The following is a 22716-nucleotide window of genomic DNA, read 5'->3' as shown; positions in this document are numbered from 1 at the left end:
CAACTAATGCGTCTTAAAAAAAACTATAATAAATAAATAATGAACATCAATTGCAACCAAAAAAACCCTCCCTATCTTATAATTGAGTGTTGTGAAATAATATTTAAAAAAAAAAAAGTTAAATTCTTCTTGGGTGCACGAGTAAGTGCCTAATAAAATTAGGCAGAGGGAAAACACCAGGTTTAACTAATATATTAGTACATTTCCTTCGTACACCTGTAGACTGTAGCTAACCATAAGATTATAGGAAATATCAAGTTTCAGATTTATTCAGAAAAAAATGAATTTACAGAAGTTGACATAGGAAACACATCAGTTCTTCTTAAAGTCAGGCTTAATGTCTAGTCATTTCTTCTGTCCTGGCTGGCCCTTTGGTGGAATTTTGGCTAAATAAATTGGATCTGTAAAAAAGGGACACGAATCAGATCCTGTAAGTTTGCCTCATACATAGTACTGGATTAATTTAAGGAAAAAAATGTATGTCTGTGTGAGGAATGTGCTACTCAGCCCATAGACTTCCTTGTGGCTTCTAGATTTTATTGTTTTATTTATTCTGAATGATTGAGCTGCAGGAATTGAAGAGAGTGTCACTGCTCCTCTTCACTTCTCATCTGCCAGTGGACAAAGGACACATCCTCTGACGGTGTACAACAATATCCATAAAGACCAGGAATCAGTAAGGAACTTTTGTTTCTTGCCCAAAATATTTCAGTCTTTCGGTGTATAATAAATGATTAGACTAGACATTTAAGAAGCCTTATACAATTTTTAATTTTAGCAAACATTTCCATAGATGCCAATCCAATAAATTCCTTTGGAGTTGGCTTATATTGCCCTGACTGAGTATGACACCCACCCTTTCAGCCATTATGGGGTAAAGTATTATAGATATTATTATACCGTTGGCTTTACTATTTTTGAATCAAGAACTTACATGAAATTTAGATGTTCAATCGCAACACGTCCATCTAGAAAAAAAAAAAAATATTTCATTTTGCAAGACAAAATTAAAATGATAGTCATAATGAATTTGCCAACACAACATGTGTTAATATAAAAAGTAGAGCACAGTTGTGTATATTACAATGACTTTTTAATGGGCCATTATTAAGTATTATAAGTGTTATGTAGAAAAGAATATCATCATGGCATCGCAATTACATTCAGTGTTTGCTCTGTATAAATATGAAGCACTTGGCAGCAAATGTAATCCATTTGTACTCCCAATTTTATTGTCTGTCATTGCTACACCGTGCTTCTGTATGGCTTGCATCACTTTAATGTTGGCATAACATATAGGTTTCACAAACAAAAGGTTATCAGCTAAAGCAATGGAGAAACACGAATGATTTAACTTACATTTTCCAGTAGCATTTCGACAGATAACCTCCTTGCCATCTGTAATGTCTACAACGTCAAGTTCTTCTCCAGGCTTTATAGCCAAGTCAAATTTACTCTTTGCTAAACGAGGAGCCTGCACATTTACAATGGCAGTGTTGATAACAACAATGTCTTTGGTGTACTAGAAAAAGTCCACAGAAATTTAGGCTGAAACTGTGGTCCATTAGTTGAGTTGTAAATCTTTATCAAAAATAAATTACATTTGTGCATCACAAACCTGAATCCTAAAAACTGACATCGAAACGACAAACTTTTTTTTTAAATTTAATTTATCTTAAAATGGGCCAAGTAAAATTATAACTTTTCAGTTATCTTTAAGTTCAAAATTGTCTGAAGCTCCATACAACACAAGTCCCTTTACAATGTTTGGCTTTTCGTCCACTCATATATTTAATGGAAATACTTGCTGCATTGGTTTTTTTAATGAGGTCATACATACAGCAATTAAGGGGTGATGAAGGAGAAGAATAAATTGTTTCTCTTCTGTTACCTTCACACTTCCATGTGTATGAAAAACTGAAAACTTGTGAAGCATGTTCTTTCATCTCCTGCTAGTGAATGATAAATGTGATGGAGAGTGAAAGGAGCATTGTACATAGCCTTAAGGTGGCCATACATGGGCAGATTTCAGCTGCCAATTCGAGTCTTTTAGACTGATTTGGCAGCTTATCTGCTGTGTATGGGCATCCCTGATGAGCATACCCCACTAACATCTAGTCTAAAATTGGCCAGATCAAGATGAGCAAGTTTGATTTTCCTTAGCATCAGGGACTGCATCGGCTCATTGATGCAGTCCTTGGTCCGACTGCACCTATGCCTGCAGTTTTAATTTGATCATTTGGCCCTAGGGTGAAATGATCTAATTAGCCCGATATCTCCCACCTTAGGTGGGCATATCAGGAGAAGATCTGCTGGTTTGGTGACCTTGCCAAATGGGCAGATCGCAATATCTATGACTACCTTAAAGGAACAGTCATACCAAAAAATTAAAGTGTTTTAAAGTAATTAAAATATAATGTACAGTTGCCCTGCGCTGGTAAAACTGGTAAGTTTGCAACAGAAATACTACTATAGTTTATATAAATGAGCTGCTATGACAACACGGGGGCAGCCATTGAAGCTGGGAAAAAGGAGAAAAGGCGCAGGCACATAGCAGATAACAGATAAGCTTTGTAGAATATAATGGGGGTTTATCTGTTATCTGCTAAGTAACCTGTGCCTTTTCTCCTGTAAATGGCTGCCCCCGTGGCTACACAGAAGCTTTATTTATATAAGCTATAGTAGTCTTTCTAAGGAAAACACACCAGTTGTACCAGTGCAGGGCAGCATTACATTATATAGTAATTACTTTTATACACTTTCATTTTTTGGTGTTACTGTCCCTTTAAGGATTTACAACCTATACTGGTTCTTTATGGGTTATGTGGTTCCAAGATCACTATACCTTAAACTTGTCACGGAATTCTCTCTCAAGTTTGGAAGGTTTTGTTTTCTTCTGTTGCTTTGCATTTCTGAGAAAACATATTGACATTAGTATTTATAATCTTAATTATCAAATGTAAATATTGGCATTAAATACCATATAGCATTAAGCTAATACAATACTGACATTTTAAACATTGGTTGAAATAATTTCAGAAGATTACAGGTCTAATTTGGTTTTTTGAATTTTCACAATTTTTTTTTTTTTATCAGCCCTTTAGAGTTTCTTCAGCTGATCAGAATGAGAAGCCTGCAGTTTTTTTGCTTTATTCTGCAAAAACTAGTGCTGGCAAATCATCTCTGACCAAGATTTTTGATAAACTAACCCCAAAGTGTTAGGTGGAATTTTGCCATTGCATTGGCCCAGGTGCAGGCAAACAAAGCTGATTTTTGCACTGAACTGCATACTCTTTGTGCCAAAATACCTATACAGTCCTATCAATACACTCAGATATATAAAAATATATACAAAAAAGAGAACAGAGTTCCGCACAAACAGGGAGTTAAGATAGAGAAAAAGATCCAACGTTTCGAGCACCAACTGTGCTCTTCCTCAGGGACAAACCAGAAAAATATATACACATACCTAATCTAATTGTAGAGCTTGAGATCACTATAGCCTTGTCTAAGAAATCATTCAAGCTACTCTTAAATGCAATAACGCCCTCACCACATAGAACCATTTTCCCTGCTTTAAAAAGTTAATGTTAAAATGTTTAGTTCCCTTAAGTCTAAGGGCTCTGGGAGTGAAAAATGACCAGCCACTATCTGTCTATAATCCCTTCTAATGTACTTAAAAATAGTAATCATGTCCCCTTGCAATCTCCTTTTCTCCAGAGAAAACATCTCTTGTCAGTTCCTTGTCAGTTCCTTTACTAGTTTAGTTGTATGCCTCTGTACTCTTTTTAGCTTATCGACTGGAGCCCAAAACTGCACTACATGCTCAATATGGGATCTATAAGGAGGCAATATTATGTTGTATGCCTCAAGTTAATGCCCTTCATGCAAAACGGCACTTTATTTTCTTCAGTGTTAGCCACTGACTGACACCGTCTTAAGATACACAGTATATTGCCAATATCTAATGAAAAATCTTCACAGAAGAACAGAGACTGTTATAGTAGCAAAATAAGACTAAATTAAACCTTATATTAATATGCTTGGTTTCCTAATGATATGTTTAACTGGAAGGTGTCCAGATACTTTTAGTTATATAGTAACTAAAATATAATGTGCTGCTGCCCTGCACTGGTAAAAGTTGTGTGTTTACTTCAGAAAGTCTACTATAATTTATATAAATAAGCTGCTATGTAGCCATGGAGGCAGCCATTCAAAGGAGAAAAGGCACAGGCACTTAGCAGATAACAGATAAAACACTATTGTATTCTACAGAGCTTATCTGTTATCTGCTATGTAACCTGTGCCTTTTCTCCTTTTTTTCCAGCTTGAATGGCTGCCCCCGTGGCTACACAGCAGCTTATTATATACATTATAGTAGTGTTACTGTAGCAAACACACCAGTTTTACCAGTGCAGGGCAACAGTGCATTATATTTTTATTACTTTAAAGCTCTTTCATTTTTTGGTGTTACTGTTCCTTTAAGTCTCCCCATCTTTCACCTATTCAGATGGTCAGAAGCCAAACAGGAAGAAAAAAATGCTGAGCTGTGTAAAGAAAGTTCCCATAATGCCTCACTCCTGCACAGACACCCAGACCAAGTGAACATGCTCAGTTAGTTAGACTATGGGGCACATTTACTAATCCACGAATGTCTGAAAGCGTCCGAATGCGTTTTTTTCGTAATGATCAGTATTTTTGCGATTTTTTTTCATCGTCGTCGCGATTGTTTTCGTATTTTGCGTGACTTTTTCATCGCCGTTGCAGACTTTATCGTATATTTTTCGTGACTTTTTCTTCGCCGTCGCAAACATTCGGATTGGTTTTTCCGCCGTTTACTATAGCTCAATACGAAAAATCGTGAAGGCGACAAAATAATCGCGCAAAATACAACAGCGCAAAAAAATTGCGACAAATACGAAACAATCGTGACGGCGACGAAAAAAAATCGCAAAATTTTCGTTTCCAATCCATTTTCCCATTCAGGATTCAGATTAGTAAATGTACCCCTATGAGTCAGCTTTCTGCTGATTGGCTCAGATCCACATTCCTAAGGAGGGGAGTGAGCTCTTAGCATTCTTGAGGGAGGGGGGAGCAGGAGAGGGGAGACAGCAGAGAGCTGCGTGTCTCTGGCACATGAATTACAGATGCAAGAAATCTTTTCACAGAGAAGTCAGTGCAGCATTTCTGTAAGTGCTTATGGCTGTATTTACATAGACCTTTCTGATAAAGCTTACTTAGTTTTTACCTTTGTTTCTCCTTTAAAATCACAATTCAGTTCCAGCATAGGTTTGGACTTTTTAGATGTTTCACCCACACTTAAAAAAAGTAGTCCTTTTAATCAGGCCTGATAAAATGACTATAAAGGGTTTGGTGTTAAATATTCAGGTAGTTCTCTTTGTGTTTAATATTTACTGTGAGACTTTGATTAACATGGATCAAAGAGACTTTTGTTTGTACAATCATTTTGGTCACCTCCAGAAATCAAACACAACCAGTAGCTCTCCCACTAGACCTGCCCCTATGAAACAGTCTTTCTGCAAGGTAGGATCTTCCAACCATACTGTGTATGGAACTTACTTGGGGGAGGGGTGAGTACACATTGAGCATGAGATTTAAAACTCTCGATCCTTCTCTATTTAGTTCACATATTCTGATACAATGTCTCTCAGCTACAAGTAAATTTTAAGGCAACTTTTATGTTCATAAAATTTATCATGCTTACAGTTTGCTATTGAATATCTTGGGTTTTTATTTTCAGATACAGACATACTTTTACACACAAAGGTACATAAAACTTACTTTTTGTCATCTTCAGTAATTGTTGTAGAATAATAATCATCATTTGAAAACTCGTCATCTGTTAAAAATGAAAAAGGACATTAAGCAAATGTGTCACCAGTGTATCAAATGCTTATCAGTAGATAAAATGTTTAGTCTGGACTGACTGAATACAATTCAGTGTCGAACTAGCTCCAATAGACAATCGTGCAAAAATGGTTTGGCAGTATGGATTAAATCAGTATAACTTTATGAACAAATCTTAACGTGTATAGTAACCAGTTTTTAGACTGGCCACAAAATCTAAAGGACAGGATCTATGACACTCAGAATGCAAAAACAAAATGTAATTATTTTAAATTAGTAATTTTAATATTTTGTAATATTTTAACATTTCAGCCACAACTGGACATCTTAACCATGTTGGTTATCAAACAACAATAATTCCATCTTAAAATGCAGCAAAAATAAGGGACAGATTTACAATTGCTCAAACCTTTCGGTTCCTCACGCAGAGTTTTGGGAAAAACAAAACCTTGTTAGGGTGTCTTTCCCCGAGTGGCCATTCTTAAATAAGAAATAGTTCGGCACCTAATAGCTGCTGCCAAACTTTTTCTTTTTTAAGAAAGCCCGCTTTGGGAAGAATACCTCCGCTAACAAAGTTTTCCCCGAAACTCTTGGTTTCCGTTATGATTGCTTTAACTGAAAGACTCACGCAATACCATATCTACCCCCAAAGTGTATCGTGATTCAGTTGTGTAAAACATAGTACTTACATGAATCTGTTGCTGAAGATGTACTTTTGCTGTATCACAGAGAGAGAACAATTTATAAGATAGCAGTGTGCAAATTTTACATTAAGTAATGCACATAGAAGCTCTAGAGATTACCATAAGGATTGCTCATACACTTTTTCTGGTACAGGTATAGGACCCATTATCCAGAATGCTCGGGACCAAGGGTATTCTGGATAAGGGGTCTTTCCGTAATTTGGATCTCCATACCTTAAGTCTACTAAAAAATCAATAAAATATTAATTAAACCCAATAGGATTGTTTTGCATCCAATAAGGATTATTTATACTTTAGTTTGGATCAAGTACAAGGTACTGTTTTATTACTACAGAGAAAAAGGGAATCAGTTTAAAAATTCTGAATTATTTGATTAAAATGGAGTCTATGGGAGACGGGCTTTCCGTAATTCAGAGCTTTCTGGATAACGGGTTTCCAGATAAGGGGTTCGATACCTGTACTTTAAGTTTCAAAATGATAATATAATGCACCCCCTGTTTCTTAAATTTAAGGATAGGAGTTCCATGAACTGGCCTTGTACTTGGATGTACTATGGATGTAGAGCTCATCGGCTACTAGTATCCTTATATTTCAAAATAGGTGGTACATTATAACCCCTGTTAATTTATATAGTCCTTTCTAATTATTTGATTAGCTTTCATCCAAACCATTGCTACCAATCCAGATTAAGAGTTTGAGATAATCAGATACAATGACCTGGTTAAAACAAAATTAAGCCCCATAAAAAAAAATCTATACCACTAAACATTGCAGATCTCTATTAAATCTCTATTAAAATATATATTTGATAAAATCTTATATATACTGATATATAAGCCAATATATTTTTAATATATACTTTTTATTTAGATAAATTATAGGTATATTTTTAAAAGACTTTATATCAAAATCTGCACACTTTGGGCAATATTTTACACCCCTCTTTATCATCATCTGAATTTTAAACTTCCAAGAGAACTAGTTTATTAAAAGGGCCACTATACCCTCATGTCTTCAAGCTAAATAGTACTTGGTACAGGCAAATACCAATGCTAGAATAATTGTGCAGTATTTCTCATTTACAATCTAAAAAACACATTACAATTAAAATGGAACTCAAACTATTCATTGTCCTTGGAATGACTTTATTTACCTACTAGATAACAGGATTGTCATTTCTTGTTAATGTATAGTAGCATTTAGACAATAGGGCTTTGGATAGGTGTAGTTAATATAATTTTGTGCAAACCATATTTACAAGCCATATTTACGAACATAGCATAACATACTAAACTGCATCAGTGCAATATACCAAAGCAGCAATTACCCTTTTTTTCTGATTGCTTAGAATAGTAGCCATGCTGACTGTCGGACAATTTAACCCATATATTATCAGCACAAGAGCATTGTTCACTAAATTATGGGATACTACATAAGGTTCCCTTGTTCCTCCGCTTGTTATGACAGTGTATTGACAGTCATGAAAAGCTGCACAACCAGTGAAGTGTGATTTTGTGGGAAGCGTGGCATACCTCATTTTGGATTTATACTACTTAACAAACTGGGCTCATTGGCCTTAGACTCAAGAATACTCAGCAACATCTAGCGATGGATCAGAACACACAATATTCACAAATTTGAAGAAAATATGGACAATATAATTCATTCTGCTCATATTAATTTTCTTATAAAGCTAACAAAGTGCACAAAAAGATAAACCAAAGCATTGGCTACAAAATACTGATGATATCAAACTTGTCTCCTGCCTAGGCATTTTTTCCACTTCCAATATCAGTAATTCACTACTCACCCTGTGCTATTTTTTTCTTTTGGTCTCTCTTTAGCCTTCGTAAAAAATTGCTGCAAGATGTTACGTTTACCGCTAGAGCTTTTTTAAAAAAATAAATGCAAAATTAATTACTTCATTATTTGCATGGCTAAATGTACTGTACTATACAAATAGGAATGTGTTAAGTAAATACACTATCCTATAAATACACCATCCTATTAATGCATTTAAAAACAAATGCTAGCATTTTTTGTTGTACAGGTATGGGATCCCTTATAAGGAAATGTGTTCTCCAGAAATGGGAAGGTCATCTTTCATAGAGTCTGTTTTAATTAAATAATTAACATTTTTAAAAATGTCCTTGTAATAAAACAGTACCTTGTACCTGCATGGATCCATATTGGTAGCAAACCAATTCTATTGTGTTTATTGTTTAAATGCTTTTTAGTAGATTTAAAGTATAGTGGTCCAAATTACAGAAAGACCCCTTGTCTGGAAAACCCGATGTATTGGGCAACAGGTCCTATATCTGAATAAACAAGTGTTTATTTGTATATTTATTTATGCGTTATTTTACTCAATTAAACATATGGTTTTTTTCAATCCAGCCAGCCTTGAAGACTCCATTATTAATTGTTCACATAAATAGTTGTAAAATAACATTAAAGAAATGTTGCAAAATATATTCCCTAGGCATAAATTCTACTACAATTATCAAACGATTGCCCATACAATCTTTAGTTCAAATTAGCATTAAAAAATTCTTAGTATGTAATGAAGAATGAATAGCAAAGAAAATCGAAGATTCAATGGTGAGAAAAAAAAAACGTGTTTTGAAATAAATACTATACTTTTTAAAAATGATTCAATACATTTGCGGCTTACAATCATTTTGGCTGAAATTCAAAAACAATGACCCAAGGTAAACAGAGATCCCTAGAAGATATAGGCATAGTCTTCTATATTCTCTGCCCCTCACCATTGCATAGACCTGGTGTGCCCCACAAAGTCATTCAAAGGTGCAACCATTGCTTCCAGGCAAGAGCATAGAGATGTTTGCTACTCTGCCCCCGGCTTTCCCTGTTCTGCAGCCAGTCCCCCTACATCCTTTACCCAGCAGTCCATCTCTGCCCCTGGAAATGCAGCAGTAAAAAACTCAAGCTCACGCTTCCTTTAGTGCAGCAGGGAAAATCCCATATAAAACATAACTTTCTGACAAAATAAGAGGAGGAGGACAGGCTGCAATATCCCCTTTGCCCTCAAAAGCCCTCAGAATATGGGCCACAGACATTCTACCTAACCTAGTTCCAACACCTCCAGGCCAAACAGACTACCCCAGCATATACACTGGTGCTCCCCCAACAGTTAAGAATCTCTCCTGGGAATGTTTCTTAGATTCCAATTAATCCAAACCCAAAATGTAGGAAGACCTTTCTACTTTAGGCCATTTGGTTAGGTAGAGCTTAATATTTGCAGTTCTCATACTACTACTTCCAGCCTGGAGGTTAACATGCACAACAGATCTCCATTTTACAGGAGGTATTATATGTCCAGGGCATCTATTTCCTGTAGCCCAAACAGGTACAAGAGATGCATACAAGAGGGCAAGGTGGCACTGTTCCAGGAGTGGGAGATTAGGGGTTGACAAGATCAATATTATAGGGAAATCTCAGCATGCATTGATAGCTGGGGATAATGCCTGTCTACTGGGACTACATCTAGAGCTCCCGGCTTATAGCTGCATTGTACACCATACTCCAACTGCTGCTAAACAACACAAGTGGCAAGACTAGGGGGCTGATTTACTAACCCACGAATCCGACCCGAATTGGAAAAGTTCCGACTTGAAAACGAACATTTTGCGACTTTTTCGTATGTTTTGCGATTTTTTCGGATTCTTTACGAATTTTTCGTTACCAATACGATTTTTGCGTAAAAACGCGAGTTTTTCGTATCCATTACGAAAGTTGCGTAAAAAGTTGCGCTATTTTCGTAGCGTTAAAACTTACGCGAAAAGTTGCGCATTTTTCGTAGCGTTAAAACTTAAAAGGTGCAAAGTTTCGCGTAAGTTTTAACGCTACGAAAAATCGCCAGATTTTACGCAACTTTCGTAATGGCTACGAAAAACTCGCGTTTTTACGCAAATATCGTATTGGTAACGAAAAATTCGTAAAGAATCCGAAAAAAATCGCAAAAAATACGAAAAAATCGCAAAATACCGATCATTATCGGACTCATTTCGACCCGTTCGTGGGTAAGTAAATCAGCCCCTAGGTGTGAAAGCAGCAACAGTCTATAAAGTGGTCATGCTCAGGAGTCTGCACTGCAAGCAGGCTGAGCACTAAAGAATGAGCTGTCAAATAGTCACAATCAACAAGCAGCAATAAAATCAACCTTACCAGCCATGCCACGCTTCTGAAGGGTGAGTTAAATAATAGCTTAGAATAGAATTCTACAACACCAGGGACAGGACAGATTTCTAAAACAAATGAAGGAGCTTGCAAGATAAAAGTTGCTAAAAGATACCTATGCTTGTGCTATGTATAGCTTGCATAAACACCTACAGTTTAAAATGGCCAAAAAAATCTTGTCTGACTAGTTAACTGACATATCTGAAATAACCAAGAAGGCTTTAAGATTATATCATTCTTATGAGCCGTTACATTTCAGAGATACATGAAAAATGTGTTAAAGTACAAGAAATAGGGATACACCAGTAGTGATGAACAATTTTTTTGCCAGGCATGGATTTGTGTCAAAATTTCACATTTTGCCATTGGCGAATGTTAGTGAAAGTGCTGTAAAAATTTGCCACAACAAAAAACTCAGAGAAAACCACCCATCGGCTTTAATGTATTTGGCGTAAGAAAAAGTCGCAGTCACATCAAAAAGAGTTGCACATATAAAAGGTTGGATGGTAGCTGCATTTCGCAAATTTTTAGCTACTTGGTGAATTTTTTTGCAAATTGAAATCACTACCTATACTCCTGTTAATTGCTTCCACAATGATTTTATACAGTGTTTTTTTCTAATTGTGCATAACATAACATTATTAAACACACACTGATAAACTAAAATACCCAACACATCTGAATCACACAAGCACTTTATTGTGGACGATGTCCTCCTTGAGGCATTTGTGCAAGCAACATCTAAGTAGGTCATTTGAGAAAAATAGGAAAAAATCACATGTAATTCTAATAGGTGTGCTTAATGCTTTACTGAAATAACAACAACGACAAAACCTTAAATGTTACTGACCTATTTGATTTAATGCTGCTGACATCACAGGTCTTCAGTGACATATCAGCATCTTGAAAAAAATAAAATTCATAAAACTGCAATAACTACACACAAATAAATGCACTGAGAGCAGGTTCTCTTATAAACCTTGTGTGAATCTGTCAGTTCCCAAATATATGTAACCTAGAAGATCAATTCTGTAGCACAAGGACCTGCTCCGACAGCTGCTGACAGTGAGACAAAGTGCAACAAACATGGATGCTTGTGCCTATAAGTAAATGAGCCCTCTACGCTTCCATAAAGATATTGGGAAAGAATCACTCTCCACCAAATGTTGTTACTACAACAAAGCAGCAGCAGGCTTTACGCTTTGGTTAATATTTATCAATGCACTAATACTGTATATAATTTTTACAAATAATATAAGAGGCTTTTTGGCATATCTTTTAAAGAAACTGTGGATATTTTTCTCTTCCAGTTAGTCCTTTTTATATAATAAACTCCTTATCTTTACATAATATAAGGAAGGAGCTCCACACAATGTGCAATATTTTTTAATTTATCTCTGCTTTTAACTCAACAGGGATTTTTTTTCATAAGCCCTGGGTGCGAGGGTACTAAGGGGAACAACATAATGTCTTTAGGTGCTCATTTATCCAGTTGGCCTAGAGTTTATGTGATCGGCCTTTGATCTGGATTGCATGCTAGAGACCCTTGTGACCCTGGTGACCCAGCATACTTAGTATGGGTGCCTTTATGAGAAACTCCAAGCTTTTTCTGTACCCTTAATGTAAGAAGCATCAGGTCTCCCAAGGCAAGGTTGGTGTCATTTAAACAGGTAGGAGGTGTGGGGATTCTGTTTGGGGGTGACAGGCAAATTTAGGTCAGGAGGTTGATGGAGGTTAAAATGGCCAAGTGTTTATTACTGGTTATTAAGATAGATGGTGAGGTTTTAGGATGAAGTAATATGTATGGGCCTCAATCATTGGGGGGTAGGAAAGAACTAAGGGAAATGAGGCTGTATTTGCCCACCTCAATGCCAATCATCCTAGCCAGGGACTTTAACCAGGCAACAAAATCAGGGAATAGGTCTGGAAAATATAATAAATAGGAGGTGCTCTTTCTGAGTGAGCTGATCCAGACTGCAGGGCTTGTGGATTAGGCTACTGAAGGGGGAAGGAAAGGGAGGCACATATATTTCTGTGGCTTTTGCAGCAGCAGAATTGGCCTGATATATGTTAAAGGAACAGTAACATCAAAAAATTAAAGTGTTTTAAAGTAATTAAAATATAATGCGCTGTTGCTCTGCAAACTGGTGTTTTTGCTACAGAAAAGCTACTATATAAATAAGCTGCTGTGTAGCCATGGGGGCAGCCATTCAAGCTGGAAAAAAGGAGAAAAGGCACAGGTTACATAACAGATAACTAGTAGATAAGCCCCATATAATGGGGATTTCTCTGTTATCTGCTAAGTAACCTGTGCCTTTTCTCCCTTGAATGGCTGCCCCCATGGCTACACAGCAGCTAACTTGCAGGGCAACAGTACATTATATTGTAATTACTTTTATACACTTTCATTTTTTGGTGTTACTGTTCCTTTAAGGCTGGTACTCCCAGCATCAATAAAGCCAACAGAGGTCTCTGATTCTTGAGAGAAATTCCGGGATGATAAGGAAACTGCTTAGGGGTCTCATTGACTTCCAAGATAAAGAACAAAAGACAAGGCAGGGAATAAGAGCTACAGACCTGAATGGCTTAACATAAGAGTTCTGTAAGGCCTTTAAAGATTTGTTGGCCTGGCACTTGTTATGGTTTTTAACTGGTATGGTTTTTTACTGCTGTTTAGAGGAAGGAGAGCTCCCGCTATCTATGCAGTTTTCCTTTTTGATTTTGCTGTCAAAGGGTAAGGATAAGGAGCGTATTGAGAACTGGAGACCGATTGTCCTGCTCAATACGAATAGAAAGATTTTTGCAAAGGTTCTTTTTTTTTCAGTTAAGTTTATTTTCAAGGACTGTACAGTTAAGGGCGGAACATTTTTGATGCTGTCTTTGGAGAGGCCCTGGAATTATGTAAATCTCATAGGTAGGGGAAATTCTTTCTGTGTCTGGATCAACGATTGGCAGGATAAAGACTTCCAGGTTGGGTGAGACAGGGGTGACCTTCGAGTCCTTTGCTGTATGCATTTGCATTAGATCCCCTTTCTAGGCGACTGCAGGAAGGTAATTGAATGGTATCTGTACACCCAGTGGTCAACACCTGAGGTTGGTAGCCTATGCATATGATGTGACATTGACCACCATTGATCTCAAAGCCTGAAGACAATCAACAATCAACGCACCAGAGGCCACTCCTTTAGATTAGAGGAACGGAGCTTCCATTTGAAGCAGCGTAGGTGGTTTTTCACAGTGAGGGCAGTGAGGTTGTGGAATGCCCCTCCTAGTGATGTTGTCTTTAAGAGGGGCCTGGATGAGTTCTTGAACAAGCATAATATCCAAGGCTACTGTGATACTAATATCTACAGTCATTCGAACGCTCCGAGCGTATTTTTGCCGTTTTTTGCGCTTGTGCGACTTTTTCGTACGCTTGTGCAAAAAATTCGGAAAGGTTCTGCCGCTGTTTACAATCGTTCGGTACGAACATTTTGTGACTTTCAGATCGCCAATACGATATTATTGTGACTAATAAGATTTTTTCGTAACCATTTTCATGATATTTGAGATCTTCAGAAATTATTGTATCCAATCCGAATTTTTCCCATTCGGGATTCGAACTCATGTTTAAATGAATCGTCCCCTTAGTATTAATTTTTGTATATATAGTTTATGTATGTGATAGTATAGATTGGTAAGTATAGGTTGTGTGTGCTGGGTTACTTGGAAGGGTTGAACTTGATGGAGTTGGGTCTTTTTTCAACCCTATGTAACTATATATGTAACTATGAAGAGGTGAAGAAAGTATCCGTTTGCATCAGAAGCTATTTAGAGGCCTCAGAGTCTTTGGTCAATAGTGAAAATCAGAAAATTGTGGCGCCTGGAGGATAAGCTCAGTTTTCTGTTAGAAGCTTTCTCTGTTGCCCCCTCTCAGATTTAGATACTAAGGATTCATTTTGAGAAGGGAGATAATGCCAGGCTGAATTGGGAAGAGGATTTGGAAACTGGTTTAGTAAAAGTTTAGTGTTAGAAAGGATGGAAACTCTCTGTGGGAATGTTGTGTCAGGTCTTGTGCATCATCTTTTATATAGTGTATAGAAATACAGATAGGACTATTGGTGGAATAAATACTTACACCCATCTGAAGTGAAAGATGCATCCAAGGATGTCCCACTATTTAAAAACATAAATAAATCATGTTATCACAAAGTAACCTGTATATGTTGTCCCAAGGCCCTTGGGCACACCGAGTGCAACTCCAGATTTACAATTTTGCTGCCCAGAGGCCGCCCCCATTCCCCGACCTTTGGGGCCTCACCACAAATCCAGGGCTTGGGTGTATGGTCATTCCCAGTGTTTTTCCACAGAGCAGCACACAACTGTGACTGAGGATTCTGCATTAGCTGTAATGAAAACTGCCTGTCTCTATTTTCCATTAACTTTTATTAATAATAATAATGTTTGTGCATAGTTGCTGAAATACATAGTGAATAAACCCTGCATGCCAGGGCAATAGCAATACTCACTTTTCTCTTGAAAAATCTTCGGCATCAACATAGACCTTTAGGTATTGACTCTCTTGTGATAAAGGCTGATTCAAATAGATCAAATGCTCTTGGCTCACACTGACAGAAGAAACAGGAATAAATCCATCTAAAAACAAGTCAACAAATTTAGTTTGCAGGATGTTGTGGATTAGAACAAACAAATATTAATTAGAATAGCCAATGACCTTGACAGAATTAATGTCAAAGTAGGAGTCCCCATGGTCCAATATATATAGTAGTCAGGGGCACTGCTGCCATGAGACAAGTTGAGAGTCTTGCCTTTAGGAGGTAGTACCCAGTGGCTTACCAACAACGGCAAAAAGCTGCTCTTGGTACAAGCTGAAACTATTTTTTTCCAATTATACTCTCTGCACTAGAGGGGGGGGGGGGGGTTACAAGGGAGGCAGCATTAGAAAAGCCTCTGATAACCCCTGTTAGTAGTGATAAATAACATATGTTATACTATGAAATAAGATTAAACATGAAAATACTGTTTGTTTTTTTTATTTTTAACATTTCTACATAAACTTCCTGTTATGTGCCTTTGTACAGATGAGAAAACGCAGTGACTCCACACCCCACACTGTGGCCTCGGGTAGAACAATGAATATGCACCAGTGCTCTGTTTAAGTTTCATAAAAGTTAAATGTATGGTAATATGTGTAACATTTCAGTACAGCCATCTTTTTCTCGGGTATCAAATACACAACAAGACTCATTTACAAAGTACAGCACATGATCCAATGTGCAAAAAATTACCCCAATCACAGTGTTTTTTTAACTTTTGCACCCTGTACCCCAAGGGCAGGTCCAGAATGCAATAAAATGATCTGCACTTCCCTCATGATACAGATGGACAGAATATCAAACATTTTTTTAATTGCATGGGTTTATATAAAAAACAAACACTATGGGGCTCATTCATCAAACGCTTAACTTTTTTCAAGCTCTACTGAAGCGTATTTCTCATAAATCAATGATTCTGGCTTTAACAGTTTATTTTCCACACTTGTACTATTTGTTTCAGCACAGAAAATAATTGTCCGAATCCTTTCTCACTGCATGTAATTTACATTTGGAAATGAGGATTCAAACAGCTGACAGTGCACAGCACTACCACTCTATAGACAGAAAATGTTTAGTAGTGATGTGTGTGTTAGGAAAAATGCAACACTCACCTAACCCTAACAGGCAAAACCTTAACCTGCACCCGACCCTATCCTTTTGCTGCCATTGTAGGACCCGCACCCAACCCGTACTTGCATCTTTCTGCTCTGTAAGCTACTTCAGCATGTGCTATATGTCCCGAGACAGGGAAACTTCAGGAGCAGGGGAAGAGCGTATTTCCACAGTGTGACTTGCACCCAACCCAAATCTGCATTGATCACCCAAATTTCAACCCTAACCTATCTGACCTAAGGGTAAACCCGCAGGTCCCATGGGGGAGGGGGGGGGTGGAAATTGCAGGTCGACCTGCACAGTGTTAAGTTGTTCAAAGCAGTCAAACATTTTCTAAGAAAGCAACGCAGGGACCTGCTTTGATAAATGTTACATTTCAAATAATTTTGAAAAATGTCGGAATTGATCAAAGTCTTGGGAAGCCTTCAATCTATAAAAATCTGACTCCAACTGTTTAAAACAAGTACAAACTGGACGTTCAGCAAAATGGGGCTTAGTACTAACATAGGTAAATTAGGAAAGCTCCATTTTATACCACTTACAATCTCCTTGATCATTGTTTGCTAGCCACTTCCCCACAGGACAACCCGTGATTCTTATTATTTCAATAGTATCTCCCGTCTTTACAGAAAGCATGTCTTTGCCATCTTTGAAGTCCTCTTTAACAGTTGTAGTGCACAAAGTGTTTTCTGACCCAGAAATCTACAGTGTCCAAAGTGGAAAAAAAATACACATAATGACACATTTAAATACTGCAGTAAAACTCACAACAGGTTTTTTATTTCACTATCTGTCACTTCTCCACCTTTGAAAAGTTTCTCACCAAATCTCTTAACTGCTTAACCTTTAGCTTCCTTCTATAACATTTCATAGGCTTCCCTAACTAAAAGAGTAGAGTGACCAAATCACTTGAACATAGGTAACTTTTCCTTAAAGGAGAAGGAAAGGTAAAAACTAAATAAGCTTTATCAGAAATGTCTATGTAAATACAGCCATAAGCAGTAAGATAGTTCTCTATCAAAAGAAACACAGGTTTTCTTGTCTTCTTTTGTGTAAGCATGTACTTTGGTATCAGACTTTCCCTCTCAGAAAAACCCTTCATTCCTGGGCCAGAGTCTGTGCAACTCTCTCATCTCTCCTCCACCCCCCTCCCATAAGAATTCACTCCCCCTTCAGAATGTGTGATCAGAGCTACCAGCAGCTAGAGATGCAGCAAGGAAGCTACTGAGATAAATTCTGAGTTAAAATGACAGCTGCTATCATAAACAAATGGAGGGAGCTTCTAGGTTTACTCAGGTATGGTAAAGCTTTCTGCAGAATAAATATAGTGTTCTAGCCTGCACTAATGTGGCAAATCTATTGGCAGTAAAATGCCAAAATAACTTTCCTTCTCCCTTAGAGCATGTTGTTGGGCTGTTTGCAGATATATACAGTACAACCCTTCCAGATGGATTTTCTAAACATGTCCCTGAATTTTAAAGTTATCTGGTATCAGTCCAAATAATATTCCTGTGCTCCACTGGCTGTATAATGCTTGTAGTATACCTTTTATAGGACACATTATAAATTTTAAAATAAAAAAAACAGTAAGTAGACAGATTACCTTGTATTTTTTTCTAAAATCAAGTTGCTTTTTGTCAATTTTCCAATCTTTAGGTTTTGGTTCAGGGTAGTTAGTTATATTTGTTGCTTTAATAATTTCAGAACAGGAATACCTTACCTAAAAAATGAATTAATAGAAAATCCACACTGAGAATATTCAGAAAGACATGGTTTCAAAAACTTGTGCAAAATGTATGTACTAAATGTTTCAAGAACTCATGTGAATAAAATATCTGATGTAAGGCTTTTATAATAGATACATTTTAACTATTTATACCAGACTCAAGCCAGTAAGATTCCTGAAAGACAATGTAACAAGCCTCTCTGTGTCTAAAAGGTTACATGGTAAATGGAGCAAATCTAAATGATAATGTGTTTGGTATGAACATCACATCATGAAAAGAACTTTAGGAAAGGCTATAAGGCAAGGTATATAATTTGTATATGTATGTTTATAGTTGAATAATAACGGTCTAAAAATTTCTGTTTGAACTAGAATTAAACTAAAATTATTCTCACATTTTAACACTATGACTATTTGTATACCCTTTTCATGTACATATATATGAAAGTTTAGCAAATCACCATAGTTAGTGTAATACACACTTCTAAAGCCTAGACATACAGCTCTTTCGCCCAAACTTATTACTTATTCACTTACTTCATTGGGTGAACAAAAGCCAGAATCTGGAAAAAAGTAAATCAGTATGTAAACAGTAACAAAAGGCAGTGCTAAAAAGCACAGATTGACCTCACCACAGAAAAGAACCAATAAACTTTTTTTGTCGCCAAATTATGTTTGTTCTAGTTACGGCATTAAAGGATAGTCGTTAGTATAACTTTATTTTTGGTGTCATAGCATGGTGGGAAAGAAAGGGTTATGATCTAAGAATAGAGAAATTTGCTATGCAAGCAGGTTAATACTTAAATGGAATCTCATATTTTCATGCTTAGTGGGTGGCAAAATAGTGTTGTGGATTCACTCAATTAGAAGACAGAGCATGCAAAATTGAGTCAAATAAGCGCCTGCCTTCTGCACCAAACAACAAAACACCAATACCAGTTCCCTTTTTACAGTGCCCTAAAGTTACTATCTGCTTTTGTAATTGAAGTATTTCTCTATGGAGGAAAATGGCTCACAGACATCACCAGCTAAGAATTCTCCTAAACCCTAAAAGCCTAAATGGAAAAATAGAAAATCTGTGTATGTATTGATGTTCCATGTAGCTTTGCTAAGCGCCATTGTGTCTTGCCTTTTCTGCTCAGGTGCCCCTGTTGATGCTTGGAATAAATTAGAGCTATTGCCCACCATGGGCATAGAGGTAATTTCACAGTTCCCACAATGGGTTGTGCCAGCAGGTGCTTCAGACTTGTGCCCAGCTAAGTAATGTGTGTACCAGAAGAGAAGTAATCCCTGTTCTGGAGATGCATATGATTCACAGAAATGGGCACACACAATAGTTTGCATTTGGTGCATCACATACTATTGTAGTAGCAGTAGCAACTTGATTGCCCCAGGCCCCCCTGCAAAAAAAATCTATTGCTGCTCCCCGCCCACACCACACACAATTACTTTTTTTTTTTTTTTTACACAATTTTGAAAGTAGTAGGGCAGAAATCACTGTTAGTAAGTAACATGCTCTTACCGGGCTCTGTACTATAACTCAATGGAGATAATAGTCCAAAAGCATCTTCATAACTGTCCTCTTTTTGCAATCTGATAAAAAAAAGTATTTGTTAAAATATATTTTCAGTTTAATTAATATTATACTGCCACCTATACCATAAAAAATTCACACGAGTGAGAATTTAGGACTTTATTTTTAACAGTTTTTAATGTGTAGTTAGTATACAGTAGGTAAAGATCCTATGCTTGTTTGCCCTGATGGTTTGCATCTTGGTAACAAGCAAAAATTCTTGCATAATGCAAAAGAGCTATGTATAACATCCTGTAAATTATATCCTTATAAATGGTGGTTAGTTATGCAGTCAAGTATAATCTATAATTATCAGTTATAATCATAATATCCTTATATTTTATAATAGGGGGTATATTATTCAGTATATAATACAACTTAAATATAGCTCACTAAGCCATGCTTTGTTACATATAATATGACGTTGTTAAAATCTTGGTCTTGTGATTTTTTTCTTTCTTTTTAGGTTACTTAGAAAATAGGGTATACTTACAAACTATTTTTCTCTGCTTCAGGCGACACTATAGAAAAAAAATAGAATAGTAAACATCTAATAGTCAAATGTACTGACAACAAGAAGGATCCAAAAACAGTGATGTATGGCAACAGACCTACAATAGAAAAACCCTGAGTCAGATTGGGGCAGTGGGACACTGGAAAAAGAAAACGGTGGGTCCTGCTGACACGGGCCCACCCCACCCGCTCCAAGCCAGGCTCTCCTCCTCCTCTTAGGAGGAACCTACCATGCAGGGGAGGTTAGGTGTACACTGGCTGTGAGTGGTCATAGCCTCAGTTCACCCCCACCTAATGGTTAAAGATTTAGTGGTGAGCACAATTTGCCCTTGTTGGCCCCTGAAGTGACAGCCTTGGTGGCCCTGGATACTCCCAACCAGTGGCGAAACTACCTATACAGCAGACCCCACAGTCTCAGGTGGGGGCCCAGGCAACAGGGGAGCCCGAACCATGTGGTCTGCTGTATTACAGTCCCTCTTCCCCCACCCTCTCCAGCTTTTTTTTTTTTTTTTTATAAACTGGCATGGTGCGTTGCGGCTTGATAGGTGCGATGTGAGTAGGCAGGGAGTGGGAGCGGGAGAGGAAGGGCTGTTCACGCTGGGCCCCCTTAGTAGATGTATCTGCAGGGGGACCCAGTGCGACAAAATTATGCCATTGCTTCCAAAAACCCTTTTAAACAAAGAATCTTAAATAAATGCAATAAATATATATGAGGTTACTAGGGGAAAAAAAATTAGGAAAAAGTATCCTGAAATCTATATTTCTAACACTAAGGGACAGACTTACTAAGACACTAACGCTCGGAGCATTCATTCGAACGCTCAGAGCATATTTTCGCCGAATTTTTTGTGTCTTGTGCGACTTTGATGCCCACGTGACTTTTTTGTGCGCTTGAGCAAAAAAATCAGAAAGGTTTTCCCGCTGTTTACAATCAATTTGTGACTTTCGGATCGCTAATACGATATTATCATGACTAATACGATTTTTTTGTAAGCATTTTCATGATATTTACGAAATTTTCGGATCCAATCCGAATTTGTCCCATTCGGGATTCAAAACTCATGTTTTCATGAATGTGCCCCTAAGTGTAACCCCAGAATTAGTTAGCTAATCAAAAAAACCACCAAGGGTAAAATGTAATAAAGGTTAGTAGAGGGTAATTTTAACCCCAGAGTCAAGGTCAAGTGCACCAAGAGGCAGCCATAATCCTTGAAGAAGCACATGTGTCGGGGGTAGCACTGCCCTCAGAAAATGTTGACGGCTGTAAGGCAGCCCTGTCCATACTGCCCAAAGGTAAACCGATAAGTATGCTGCTTTGCTGTGGCCTACACTCCTTGTGGTGGTAATTGTGGTGTAATCTTTTGGAGCAAAAATCATTTTTGCAGTAAGAAGTCATCTTTAGGGATACTGCTTTCACTGAAAAAAGGACTCAGGTTTGTTCAGAGTAATCTATTTCCTTTTATTCTTGACTATTTCAATTTCCTTTGTGGCAAAGCAGCAGTATCATCTTCCTTTATGACAGGTATTTTTGCTATAATGTCAGGAAAATAGCCAGTGTACCATAATAGAAAGCAGGATCAATTAACCTTTAAAGGGCAATTGATCCTGCTTTCTCTTGTGAGACAATGGCACTTTTCCTGACATTATAGCAAAAATACCTGTCATAAAGGAAGACAATACAGCTGCTTGAAATTCCTGTGACAGATTTAACTTTGAGTGCAAAGCTTAGTAGAGGCACACAAAACTTAAAATATGTTTGTTTATATGGAGACAGTGGTGAAAAACAGCCATGGCTTTACATAACTACTGAACAAAAATGGCCCTATTACTGCCAAGAGAAACTACTAAACATCCAGTGGCTCCGGTATTGCACTTTCACTGTTGGCAAGTCTTACCTGGCTCGGCTTCAAATACATTATCAGAATATGGTGAAAGTGGCAAAATATCCTGATAACATTCGTTCTCTTCAGTACTTAAAAAAAAAAAAAAGATAATGAATAGAACTTAGCAGATTTAGTGATACGTTTTTAAATAAGGATTTAAAAAACATTGAAAATTATGCAGTTTTTACCTCGCAATATAGTCACTCCTTCTGGTTCCCGGTAATTCTGTAGGGAAACAACACACACATACTGACAATCTCAATTATTAACAAGTTGTGTGTGGTGGGGGGTTGCCAAGATAAGCAAGGTATACCAAACTATTTCAGTTATAGTAAACAAAATAACTTCCGCAGAAATATGAATTATTTGTAGTGTAAATTGAATTTAGCCTCTCTTGCATTGCTTTCCTTTAAAGGAAAATAATTATCAGAACAGAAAATGGGGTAATTTTGCCTTTATAATATTTTCTAACAACTCTAAAGGTGACAAAATAGGAGACAAAATTCACAAAAAGTGAATAATAAATAAGTGCCATGGTAGG

The 22716-nt window shown here is 37.1% G+C and overlaps 1 protein-coding gene across 4 annotated transcripts in view; it reads right to left on the bottom strand.

The window, feature by feature from the left end:
* Nucleotides 1–241: 241 nt before the first annotated feature.
* fyb2 (FYN binding protein 2) overlaps nucleotides 242–22716 on the bottom strand; it is a 39255-nt gene continuing 16780 nt past the window's right edge. For 3 of the 4 annotated variants that reach the window (XM_031900914.1, XM_031900912.1, XM_031900913.1), the window contains 17 exons: nucleotides 22364–22400; nucleotides 22188–22264; nucleotides 20273–20300; nucleotides 19729–19799; nucleotides 18744–18769; nucleotides 18084–18200; nucleotides 17023–17182; nucleotides 15281–15407; nucleotides 14890–14927; nucleotides 11623–11674; nucleotides 8383–8460; nucleotides 6558–6586; nucleotides 5803–5860; nucleotides 2846–2912; nucleotides 1360–1522; nucleotides 935–968; nucleotides 242–401 (listed from right to left, as the gene is read on the bottom strand). In XM_031900914.1, coding sequence (XP_031756774.1) covers nucleotides 335–401; nucleotides 935–968; nucleotides 1360–1522; nucleotides 2846–2912; nucleotides 5803–5860; nucleotides 6558–6586; nucleotides 8383–8460; nucleotides 11623–11674; nucleotides 14890–14927; nucleotides 15281–15407; nucleotides 17023–17182; nucleotides 18084–18200; nucleotides 18744–18769; nucleotides 19729–19799; nucleotides 20273–20300; nucleotides 22188–22264; nucleotides 22364–22400 — 1229 coding nt within the window. In that variant the 3' untranslated portion in view covers nucleotides 242–334. The remainder of the gene's footprint in view (nucleotides 402–934; nucleotides 969–1359; nucleotides 1523–2845; nucleotides 2913–5802; nucleotides 5861–6557; nucleotides 6587–8382; nucleotides 8461–11622; nucleotides 11675–14889; nucleotides 14928–15280; nucleotides 15408–17022; nucleotides 17183–18083; nucleotides 18201–18743; nucleotides 18770–19728; nucleotides 19800–20272; nucleotides 20301–22187; nucleotides 22265–22363; nucleotides 22401–22716) is intronic. The other variant, XM_031900915.1, reaches the window with a different exon arrangement.

This window comes from Xenopus tropicalis, chromosome 4 (assembly GCF_000004195.4).
Source record: "Xenopus tropicalis strain Nigerian chromosome 4, UCB_Xtro_10.0, whole genome shotgun sequence".
Lineage (NCBI taxonomy): Eukaryota > Metazoa > Chordata > Amphibia > Anura > Pipidae > Xenopus > Xenopus tropicalis.
The sequence above is the reverse complement of the archived record's forward strand: the minus strand, read 5'-3'. Positions and strand labels throughout refer to the sequence as shown.